The 12,225-nt window shown below is 34.1% G+C and overlaps 2 protein-coding genes across 2 annotated transcripts; both read left to right on the forward strand.

The window, feature by feature from the left end:
* Positions 1-1,558: 1,558 nt before the first annotated feature.
* LOC11416508 (glutamate-rich WD repeat-containing protein 1) lies at positions 1,559-7,024 on the forward strand. The gene is made up of 13 exons (XM_003612304.4): positions 1,559-1,839; positions 2,147-2,203; positions 2,320-2,471; positions 2,624-2,702; positions 3,068-3,244; positions 3,346-3,444; positions 5,091-5,244; positions 5,352-5,458; positions 5,599-5,735; positions 5,826-5,907; positions 6,216-6,334; positions 6,473-6,590; positions 6,721-7,024. Exons 2-13 carry the CDS (start codon positions 2,165-2,167, stop codon positions 6,823-6,825), a joined length of 1,368 nt encoding a protein of 455 aa, XP_003612352.1. The 5' UTR covers positions 1,559-1,839; positions 2,147-2,164; the 3' UTR covers positions 6,826-7,024.
* A 1,893-nt stretch (positions 7,025-8,917) lies between these two features.
* On the forward strand, positions 8,918-10,981 carry LOC11426253 (pentatricopeptide repeat-containing protein At3g02330, mitochondrial). Its single transcript, XM_003612305.3, has one exon. It carries the CDS (start codon positions 8,918-8,920, stop codon positions 10,979-10,981), a length of 2,064 nt encoding a protein of 687 aa, XP_003612353.3.
* Positions 10,982-12,225: the final 1,244 nt, after the last annotated feature.

Below are 12,225 nucleotides of genomic sequence, written 5' to 3' on the forward strand. Positions count from 1 at the left end.
GTATTAAACTTGAAAATACAAATACATATGTATTGCAGGGTTGTCCAAATTGCTATATAGTGTGAAGGAACGTCCTGAGAACTCACAAAAGTGGCTAAATAAAAGCCAGATATAGTGGAAATTTCTTAGCAGTATGCTTAAGGGAAAATGTCCATTTTCCATAACTGGAATAGGATTCCAAAGTAGAAATTCCAATGTGTTACAGAAATACATAATGTTTACAAAAAATTTCATACCTTGAACAAGGACAAACTTTTGGCCCTCAAAAACTTGAACAAGGACAAACTTTTTCTTTTCCTATTGGTTTGAAACTGAATCTAACAAGGAATTTTCTGTTTTATGGTAAAGAAAACCAGGAAGAGGACTCACTTACTTTCCATGTTTCCTGTTTCAATTTACACAAAAAATAGTAAGCATTACAAAATGCATTCTAGAAATTTTCTATGTCGACGCGAAGACCTCTTTGGTGGTGATTTGTAAGCGTTTCTTGAGTTTGACGCCTGCCCTGACCTTGGCTAGTCCCAGAAATCAACTCATCTGAACTTTTCCTCATTAAAAAAAAAACATTCACATTACTGAAAATTATAAAAGCAATTGACATTTGTATATGTTTCCGGAACAACGAGAATATTGCAAAAAGAAATTAGTACTATACAAAAGAATGGTCTCCAAAAACTTGTCTAATATTCACTACTTAAGAGTTAACGAACCGACAAAATGGCGAACCCTAGCTAAAAAACTTTAATTGGAAAATCTTCTCCAATACGCGTCAAATTGTATCAAACATGTATCAGTTGCAAATACGTATCGGACACATATACTTTGACAATTTTGGAGTGTTTGGGCTTCAGAGGCAACCACGTTTGTTAAGACATAAAAAATTTAGATGACATAATGCATTACATTTAAGGGAAATGCTTAACTTCCCGATTAAATTATAGCGAAATGTTCCCGATGAATGTTGCTTATTGAAACAAAAAAAAAAAAAAAAAAAAGCACCATAATCACCTTTACTCCGCTAATACCGGACTTTATGCCAATCCACATTAAACATAAACACGTAGGCATTCTAGATTTTTCACGAGCCGTTTGTTCGCACTCTATAGCAGTGTACATCTCAAATCATGGTAGAAATAAGCCGAATTGAATTAAAATTTACAAAATCTAAAGTCCGGTCTGCTAGCTTGTTGAAAAACCTCTTTCATATAAATGTATAAGTAATATATAATTTATGTTTAAATACACCAACGAACTAATAAACTAATCACTAATGAGATTAAACTCTCTTTTAATTTTAATGTAACATAATATTTTAAAGAATTTGATTATATTCCTTAAAAAAAAAAAGATTATATATTATATATTTTTCATGTTTTTTCTTTTATAATAATACATTCAAATATTTCAAAAAATGAATGTGGATTAATAAGCTTGAATTAATGAAAAAGTTAAAAAATAAAAATAAAAATAGGGTAACAAGCCTCCACCAAATCACTAGAAGCACCCAAGTGACAAGACTACAAAATAGATTTTTTTTAAAGCATAACTTTTCTTCATTTTTCGAAAAAACGAGATTTTGATCATGCAACGGCCGTTCCGTGAGTGTCAAGTCAAAGCCAAGAAATAGGGTACACCAAAAATGTCCATTGTTATTTTATTTTTTTTAAACTCGGTATCCGGCCCAAAGACTAATTGATCTGGGATCAATCGCTCCGTCCACTGGCGGACCCAATTGAAGCCCGAACAACTTCTTCACCACAGCCGTCCAGTCAATCACTCCGCCGCCCCCACCGCAATCCTATCTCCCTCTGTCACTCAAGCAGTACAAACAACCGACAGGTATGTCAAAAGTTCAATTGTTAACCTTGGATTACCACTTTCACAAATAAACATTCATAAACGTGTTATTATTATTATGAATTACGTTTCAACGTTATTGATTTTGTAGTCATTTTCTGCGTTTCATAACATGTTATATACTTGCTATCTCTGTAGCAACCAGATTGAATGCTACTCACACTGACACATACGATTACATTCAATTTCGCAAATTATTATCGTGTCTGTATCTTTGTCGGTGTTTCATAGCTTACTATTCCTTTATAATTCATTTGGCTTACTGTTTTTTTTTTTTTTTTTTTTTAAGACTCTGAGCTAATCAAACATGACTCGCTGCATAAAACATCGCCAAAGAAAGACCAAGGTGTATTATTGTTTGCTTCATTCAATTCAACCACTTCATTATTTATTTTATTTCTTTCATTGTGAACACGTCTAATTTTTGTGGCATTGTGCAAAATTTATATCCGGGACTCCAAGAAACGAAGCGAATCATCTTCTTCAGTGCCACAGCTTCCAGTTAAAGTGTGGCAACCTGGTGTGGACAGGTTGGAAGAAGATGAAGAACTTCAGTGTGATCCTTCTGCTTACAACTCTCTTCATGCTTTTCATATTGGATGGCCTTGTCTTAGGTAATTTCCATACAGTTGTTAAGTTCCTTTTGGCATTAGCATTGCAATTCAAGAGGAGAATCTACGCCACATTTTTTAGTGTTTGCTTAAATTCTGCTTGGTATATGTGGAATTCATGTCATGAATTCTGTTTCGTTTGTGTATTTTGACAGCTTTGATATTGTAAGAGACACCTCGGGCTTAGTTCGAAAAGAATTTCCACACACGGTGTATTTCATGGCAGGGACACAGGTTAGCTTTATTTGTTTTGTGTGTATTCATCGTTTATAGGATGTCTCATGATTCAACTTAGAGGCTGTTCTATTCATTACCAATCAAATGGTGCAACAGTAAAGTAGATATTGTGTTTTGTAGACGAATATCTAGGAGAATTTTTTGTCCTTTAATGGACTTTTGAGCTTTTAATTCACTTTATTTTATTTTGATGCTATATGCTAGCTTTTGTATTATGTTCATCATCATAACTAGTGATTATCACTATAAAGAATAACAATTAGCATTTCCTAGTCATGTTATTCTAGCTTTTTTCTTGCGTCTTTCGATTTGATTAGCAATTTCATTGATTTCATTGATATGATGTTGCATGTGCCCCCCAGGCTGAGAAACCTTCTTGGAATTCTATTGGGATTTTTAAAGTATCCAATATTTCTGGGAAGACACGTGAGCCGGTGCCTAACCATGAAACTGATGACTTTGGAATGGATAGCGAGGACAGTGATAGTGAGGATGATAGTGAAGATGAAGAAGGTGTTGTCGGGGGTCCTAATTTGCAGGCAACTTCCTCTCCATTTGAGTTTTTATTATTTCACTTAATCACTTCTTGACTGTTATGAAGTTCATCTTACTGATATTTTGGTTCTGTTCACACCTACAGTTGCGGAAGGTAACTCATGAAGGTTGTATCAACCGGATACGCTCCATGCCACATAAGCCCCATATATGTGCATCTTGGGGAGACTGTGGCCATGTGCAGGTTAGTTTTAAAAACCTTATGATTTAGTTTTTTGCCTTGTGGTTAACTTTGATGAAAGGTTTGTTTACAATTTTGAATTTTTTAGAAAATTCATGTGATAAAGCAGTGTCAGTGTTCAATATGTTATGATAATATATATAGCAACACTAATAACAATTGCCTTTTGATTTATAACAACACATATCTGTTGGAGAAACTTCCAAGTGAGTTTTAATTTGTTGATTTTGTTCTGTTCAATGATTATTGTGGGACACCTATATTTGATTTTAACATAACAGATTAATTTTATACATGATCCCTTTTAGAACATGTATCGATAACAACTGTGACTTGTGTGCAGCATTGGTACTATCAATGACGTATAGACTCGACCTTAACTAAGTAAATATTCGGTTACGCTAGTCTAGAGAGTTATTTTTTGAATTGGCTGATCATATTTAGTTATTGATTTGTGCAACCAAAAAGTTGTTCATAATTTAATCAGAGATGAATTCTGATTATGTTAGTGTAGGAAATGAGCCAGTATTTGGAACCTTTGAACTCTTTTGTAGTATCGCATCTTTCCTAGATGCTACGAAGTACTAATTTAAGTTTATCATATTAGATTTTATAATTTCTCTTGAACCAAGTTATTTCTATTGGGCTGGAGGGTTATTTTTACGTTTCAATGATCTAGCTGAATACCATAAAGGGTTCACATTGGGAATAGAGGGAGGATACTATTAAAACGATCAAGCTCTTTTCAGCAAACTGTACTGGTTGGTTTTGTTTTGATTGTTGTGATTCTGCCACGGGCTTATGTACCGTATTTTGTTAGCACTTATTACTCAAAGCATCCTTTGACAGATGTTCTACTAAGAAGTAAAGAATAAACACAAACCTCAAATTAACTGTTGAATGATTGAAATTTGCTAGTAATAAAAGCGAGTATTTGAGAGTTTGGAAGTGGAACTGACTACTGAGGGCTCATTTGGGATTTATTTTGGTCGATTACATAAAAGCCACAAAGATTTTGTCATTTTGATTCTAATGACTAATGAGTTTAGGTGTGTTGGTAGAATGTATAAGATTGAAGTATCTGTAAAAAGATAGTTAGCTACATGATTGTGGCTGGACTTTATTGTGTTGGTAGAATGTCTTGCTTTTACAAACCATGAAGCCACTAATTGTGAAACATAGGGATAAAATAGAACCACACAACCTTGTAAATTAATTTTTGAAATAAGGCTCATAGAATGTTTAGCACTATAACAAACAGTTACGTAGATCGATGTTCCGATCCCATGGTCTGATTCGTGATCCTACATACACTGGTAAGATAATACTTATGCGGTTCTATAACATGTTGGAAGATAATACTTACAAAAAAATTCAGAGCTAGTTACAAGTTCGATTTGATATGATTAATATTGTCCAGATATAATTCTTGCTCTATGATAAAAATGAGGTTACTCAATCCTAAGTTTTGCAATTGCAACATATTGAAATTTCTGAAAGTTCTTAAATTTTAGCAGCAGCTAAGGTTCAGGGTTGCAATTTATCTTTTTCTGCATCAACTCTTTCAATCACAGAAGTTAAACTCTATTCATTCTTACCGAGTCGTATATTTTTGTATAAATCTGATACTTTGAGTGATGAACTTGTAGATCTGGGACATGAGCTCTCATCTCAAGGCTCTTGCAGAGACAGAAACGGAGGGTGTCCAAGGAGATGATGTAGCTCAGGTTCCACTACAAAAATTTAAGCACAAAGATGAAGGTTATGCTATAGACTGGAATCCTCATGCATGTCTTTTATCTGGTAATCGCTGTTTTTTTTTTACTTTAGCTATATATTTTTCTGTAGCATGTCTTTATATTTGGTTATTAAAGAGATATGAGGCTAAATGCTGATCTTCATGTTTGAAGGGGATTGCAATAATAATATTTATCTATGGGAGCCTACGTCTGCTGCAACATGGAATATTGACCAAACTCCCTTTACGGGACATACGGGTAGTGTTGAAGATCTGCAAGTATGTACTAATGTGCAAAGTACCACCTTGTTTTCTTCTGGTTTTGGTTAAATATTTAGAGCATTCCAACCTCTAACATATTTAGTTTTTATTTATTTACATGTATAATGAGAGTTCTATTGTTTAATGAATCCCTGCAGTGGAGTCCTAAGCCTGATGTTTTTGCTTCTTGTTCTGTGGATAAAAGCATTGCAATATGGGATACTCGTTGTAGGAGGTCACCAAGGTTGACTTTTATAGCACATAATGCCGATGTGAATGTCATTTCATGGAACAGGTATTATTGCATTGACTTTTGGTGTTGTTCTGTCAACTCAATTTCCATTCTATATCCCTTCATGTTGTTGTACTTCATTGTACTGAATAGGTCTGCCGGCTACACCAGTAATTTATTGGCATCTGGTAGTGATGATGGGAGTATATCTGTTCATGATCTCAGATCGCTTCAGGTATGAATAGAATATTTCCCTTCCGCCATCTCCATGGTGCTTTAGTTATGTCAGATTTGGCTTCAATGTTATTATTTTTTCCTTCTGTCCTAGTAATAACAAATTACATCATTCTGAACCTTGAATCAAGCGCCCGTTAATGCATTCTTTAAGTACCTTCTAGATGCACTTGGGGAAGAACTATCATGACATGAACTGGGTTTTGAAAGAAACTTTCATATTGTCTGAGTTCTTGTCTTCTTCCCGCCGACTATTTTGCCTTTGTTATTTATTAAAGATGATGTGAAAATGCATTATTTTGTGGATAGGAAGGGAAAGATCCCGTGGTGGCACATTTTGAATACCATAAGCATCCGATCACATCCATTGAGTGGAATCCAGACAATACTTCTTCTTTCGCTGTTTCATCCTCGGATAATCAGCTCACGTAAGTAAACACGATATTAATAGCAGTACACCATCAAATTGTTTGTCAAATTCCTAACAAGTTTTAGGGCTTTATTCTTCCCCTTTTTCTTTATCATTACCTTTGGATTTTAATAAGTTTTTTAATCCTTTGCCACAGAATATGGGACTTATCTGTAGAAAGGGACGAGGAAGAGGAGGCTGAATTTATAGCTAGAAACCAAGGACAAGTAAGGGCTCCTGAAGATCTGCCTCCCCAACTATTATTTATTCACCAGGTAATTTGAACTTATCTTATGACATAAACACTAGTGTAAGTTTTTGAAATTGAAAGAAGTTTTGAAAATAGTTTGCCGTGTCTATAAATTGTTTTCGGCTTATCCTCTTATTTCTTTTAACTTGAAACAGGGACAAAAATACCCTAAAGAATTGCACTGGCACCCAAAGATTCCTGGAATGATAGTATCTACTGCAGCAGATGGATTCAATGTCCTTATGCCTTCAAACATTTGAGAGCACCCTGTCATCAGACGGTGCTTGATACATGTCATTTGTTGTTCAGTTTTCAAGCATGTTACCACGGAGTTATGCCAAAGAAATTTTGATATTTGTTTGTGCTAAGTTTTGTAATATTTGAGTTGAACGTTTTCGGATGGTGGTGGAAGATAAGCTGAGATTTTATCATTATTTATGCAAAACTTTGATTGCATTATGCTTCTTTTCGATTAAAATTTTCCTTGTTAATGTTAGATGATGATAATGAGCAAATTTTCTGCTGTGTCCATTTTAGCTAAACTCATTTGTTTTGGGTTGGGGTAACATCATACCACATATATGTATGTCACTGATCACTATTTATATCCACCTAAAATCACAACCGTCCCATTGTGGAAAGGTGGTCATTGAACCAGTGACGGAACGACATGAAATATGGCGGTAGTGGCAAGAAAGATATAGATATCGACGACGTTGTCAATGCAGAACAAAAACTGCACCATCATGGTGGTTTAGTGCAGTCCGGTAATGTTAGACCGATAATTATGAAAATTAAAAATAGATTAACTTGTTAATATAATTAAACGCAGTACACCAACAAAAAAAAACGACATAAGAGCATTGTTAGTTGAATTAGCAAATGTATGTATTTTCACCAAAGTACTATTTAGATTAACTTCTTAAACACGTCATTTACGCAAATGTACTTTTTAGATTTTGTACTATTCTCTCTCAAAAAAAAGATTTTGAACTATTCAAAAATATTTTTTTATCATTTTTTTGGTTCCACTTGCTTTGTCATCCACCCTTTTCACTTCAACAATGTGTTTTAACTATTGAATTTTGTTATTTTATTAATATAACTAAATACTAATTAATGAAATGCAATTCGATACTTCATTTAGAAACTCCATTGTATTCCAATGGTGGAATATAATATTGAAAGAAAAATACTCTTTAAATCAAACAAATATTTGAATTGTTCCCATCTTATTGTCACGGGAATACAGATAATTGGAAACGGATTACTACTCCAAACTTAATTCTTTTTAAGACTTTATATTTCGATGAACTGGTTACCACCAATCTTTTCTAAATATGAAAAACTTTTTCATCGAATCCCCTGATCAGTTGTCAATTATTTAATCAATTTAATCAATTCATTTTTTTGGAATACTAAAAATAAAAAGATTATTTTTTTCCCTGCGTATTCTGCACCGATATTTGCCCGATACTTCCCGATACGTATCGGAAGAGTATTGGATGATTAAATTTTATTTTTTTTAAAAATAATTATCCAATACGTTTACGATACTTCCCGATACATATCGTAAGAGTATCGGAATTTTATTTTTTTATATTATTTTGATTTCTGTTTTTTCTTTAAAAAAATAAGAAAAAAACATTATATTGCTATAGCACACACTAACAATATTCCTTATGGATATATTATAACATCAATGGTGCTCTTTTTGTGATATATTGTGTATGCAATTGACTAATCATCATTTTCTTAATTGTTAATATTACTTATATTTATGTTGATATGCCACAAGCCTATGACTGGTTTCTTGTGTTTGTTAATATATTTGCATATTAAAAGAAATTGCTATAATTATATTGTACATTTAATTATATAATATTTTTTATTAACGTATCCCATCGTATCTTGATTTTAAAAAATTTATGTATCGATGTCGTATCGTATCTTGTATCCAAACTTCACATTACCCATTACAACAAAAAATGATAAATAAATTGGTATCATAACCATTTCCACATCTTCTTCTAGCAAAGTTACCATTTTTATTACTCAAATTTCATTTTTATTGCATGAGTAAATATTAAAAAAATGATTTACTTCTTCTAGCTAAGTTACCATTTTTATTACTCAAATTTTTTTATTGGAATGATTGGGCGTGCGTTGTTGGAACCATTTTTGCTATCACTAGCAAAGAAATCAAATCCCATAATACTAACACAATGCAATCAAATCCATGCACAACTCATAATCACCCAATACATTTCACAAACCCATTTAGCAAACACCCTTTTGAGTTTCTACTCAAAATCTTCAAACTTTCACTATGCCCACAAACTGTTCGACAAAATGCCTAACAGAAATGTTGTCACTTGGACAACCTTAATTTCATCACATCTCAAATATGGGTCTGTTTCAAAAGCCTTTGAGATGTTCAATCACATGCGTGTGTCGGATGAGAGACCAAATGAGAACACTTTCGCTGTTTTGCTTCGAGCATGTACCAACCGTGAACTTTGGAGTGTTGGTTTGCAGATTCATGGCTTGCTTGTTCGGTGTGGGCTTGAGAGAGAAAAATTTGCTGGGAGTTCTCTTGTGTATATGTACTTGAAAGGTGGCGATGATTTGAGGGATGCGTTACGTGTTTTTTATGGATTGTTGGAGAGAGATGTTGTTGCTTGGAATGTTATGATTTCTGGGTTTGCTCAAAATGGTGATTTTCGCATGGTGCAAAGGTTGTTTTCTGAAATGTGGGAAGAGCAAGGGTTGAAACCTGATAGAATCACCTTTGCTAGTTTACTCAAGTGTTGTTCTGTGTTGAACGAGGTAATGCAAATTCATGGGATTGTGTATAAGTTTGGTGCTGAAGTTGATGTTGTGGTTGAGAGTGCTATGGTTGACTTGTATGCCAAATGTAGAGATGTGAGTTCCTGCAGGAAGATTTTTGATTCCATGGAGAAGAAGGATAATTTTGTTTGGAGTTCAATGATTTCGGGCTATACCATGAATAATAGAGGAGAGGAAGCTGTGAACTTTTTCAAGGATATGTGCAGACAAAGGGTGAAACTGGATCAGCATGTGTTATCTAGTACTTTGAAAGCTTGTGTTGAAATAGAGGACTTGAATACTGGTGTTCAAGTACATGGCTTAATGATAAAAAACGGGCATCAGAATGATTGTTTTGTAGCAAGTGTGTTGTTGAATCTCTATGCTAGTTTTGGTGAACTAGGAGATGTGGAAAAGTTGTTTAGCAGGATTGATGATAAAGATATTGTAGCATGGAACTCTATGATCTTGGCTCAAGCTCGGCCAGGTCAGGGATGTGGTCGTTGCATGCAACTATTTCAAGAGCTTCGACGGACAACCTTTTTGCAAATTCAAGGTGCCACTCTGGTTGCTGTTTTGAAGTCTTGTGAGAAAGACTCAGATTTACCTGCAGGTAGACAAATTCATTCACTTATAGTGAAATCAAGTTTGTGTCGTCATACTTTGGTTGGCAATGCGTTAGTCCACATGTACTCTGAGTGTAAACAAATTGATGATGCATTTAAAGCTTTTGTTGACATTGTAAGGAAAGATGACAGTTCATGGAGTTCGATTATTGGAACTTGCAAACAAAACAGGATGGAATCCAAAGCTTTAGAGCTATGCAAAGAGATGTTAGATGAAGGAATCAATTTTACAAGTTATAGCCTTCCACTGTGTATTTCAGCCTGCTCACAACTTTTAACTATAAGTGAGGGTAAACAGCTCCATGTTTTTGCCATCAAGTCCGGTTACAGCTGCGATGTCTACATTGGGAGTTCCATTATAGATATGTATGCTAAATGCGGGAACATAGAGGAGTCAGAGAAAGTTTTCGACGAACAATTAAAGCCAAATGAAGTAACTTTCAATGCCATAATCTCTGGATATGCACATCATGGAAAAGCACAACAAGCCATAGAAGTATTAAGTAAGTTAGAGAAGAATGGTGTGGCCCCCAATCATGTCACTTTCTTAGCTTTGATGTCAGCCTGTAGCCATGCAGGGTATGTAGAAGAAACTTCGCATTTGTTTACATTGATGCTTGACAAATACAAGATTAAGCCAAAATCGGAGCATTATTCGTGCTTGGTTGATGCCTATGGTCGTGCGGGAAGGCTAGAAGAAGCTTACCAGATAGTGCAAAAGGATGGAAGTGAATCAGCTTGGAGAACGTTACTTAGTGCTTGTAGGAATCATAGTAACAGAAAAATTGGAGAAAAATCTGCCATGAAGATGATAGAATTGAATCCTAGTGATCATGCTCCTTATATTCTTCTTTCGAACATTTACATTGAAGAGGGAAATTGGGAAGAAGCTCTTAATTGTAGGAAGAAAATGGCTAAGATTCGTGTGAAGAAAGATCCAGGAAATAGTTGGTTGATTTGAGGATCAGGATCGGTGAGACTCGATAAGGAGGATGTGTTCCTCAGTGACTCACGGTTTTTGGAGGGCAGCTAAACAAATTTTCTGATGCTTTATCATTTGTTTATAGATTTTGGCAGTAATTATGGCTCTGATCACAAGTTCACATCATTATTGTCCTACAACTTGCTGAGTGACTCACAAAAGATGCAATAGAATACAATAACTATGAACACTGAAGTGTCCTCCTGATATGTATTGGATTTGGAGTGATTGACCAGCCAGTTTCTGATTGATCTGTTGCCTGAAGGAGCACAATTTGGTGATGTTTAGCATGGTGATATAAAAACTCAAAAGATATCATTATCATGAAACTATGGATTTGGACTACAGGTGTAACATCAAATAAAAATTCAATGGTCAAGATTTGAGGAGTGTAGCTTGTTGCTGACTGTAGTGTAGTGGGAATGAAAACTCTTTGCACAAAGGGCTCTAAAGGATAGTGGTTTACTTGCTTAGATATACTAGTGAAGATTTTTGAAAATAGAAATCAAGTTCTCTAGTAATTTTGCCTCATTCTTGATTGGTTCAAAATAAACAAGATCTTGCTTGCTTTCATTCTTCTTTTAGATTTTGCACATGGTAAACAAAATCAGTTTTTGAGTGAATCATTATTTTGATCTTCAAACTCGTAATGGTCCCTCAAATTTATAAAATAGTAGTAATTTAGTTTCTTAAATTGAAGGATGGTAGTCAATTGTCCCTCTACCAAAATGTATCTTTAAGGAACATTCATCGAACTAATGAAATATATATATATATATATATATATATATATATATATATATATTATTAAATCCTGTTGTATGCGGCAAGACAAACATGAGATCCTTAAAACTGTAATTTAAAATTTGAAAAATGACTAAATTGAATACCAGTCATTAATTTAATGAAATAAATTGTCAATTTATAAATGTGATAAACTTAATTCTCAAAACCTCACCTCAAAAAAATAATGCCAAACCCTCATAATTTTGATTCAATTTGTTAAATCTGGTATGGCCTTGCACCCAACTTTTGTTCCAACAAAAGAAAATGGACACATGTGATTTGTAAGTGTTGAGAAACGGTTCACTGTCCAAAATGCAGTTACTGTTAATAAAACATACAAAAGATAGAGTTAGTTTAATTCATATATTGATTCATATTGCAGTTGAATTCAACTGCAGGGCAATCTCAATCCATGTTTTTAGTCTGACATAATACAT

The sequence above is a fragment of the Medicago truncatula genome, chromosome 5, assembly GCF_003473485.1.
Source record: "Medicago truncatula cultivar Jemalong A17 chromosome 5, MtrunA17r5.0-ANR, whole genome shotgun sequence".
Taxonomy (NCBI): Eukaryota; Viridiplantae; Streptophyta; class Magnoliopsida; order Fabales; family Fabaceae; genus Medicago; species Medicago truncatula.

Bases quoted from the DNA above. Each gene is read 5' to 3' on its own strand.
- LOC11416508 (XM_003612304.4), top strand. From the start codon at position 2,165: ATGACTCGCTGCATAAAACATCGCCAAAGAAAGACCAAG. The intron at 3,245-3,345 runs GCAACTTCCTCT...TCACACCTACAG, and splicing joins TCGGGGGTCCTAATTTGCAG to TTGCGGAAGGTAACTCATGA. The intron at 5,459-5,598 runs GTATGTACTAAT...GAATCCCTGCAG, and splicing joins GTAGTGTTGAAGATCTGCAA to TGGAGTCCTAAGCCTGATGT.
- LOC11426253 (XM_003612305.3), top strand. From the start codon at position 8,918: ATGCCTAACAGAAATGTTGTCACTTGGACAACCTTAATTTCATCACAT.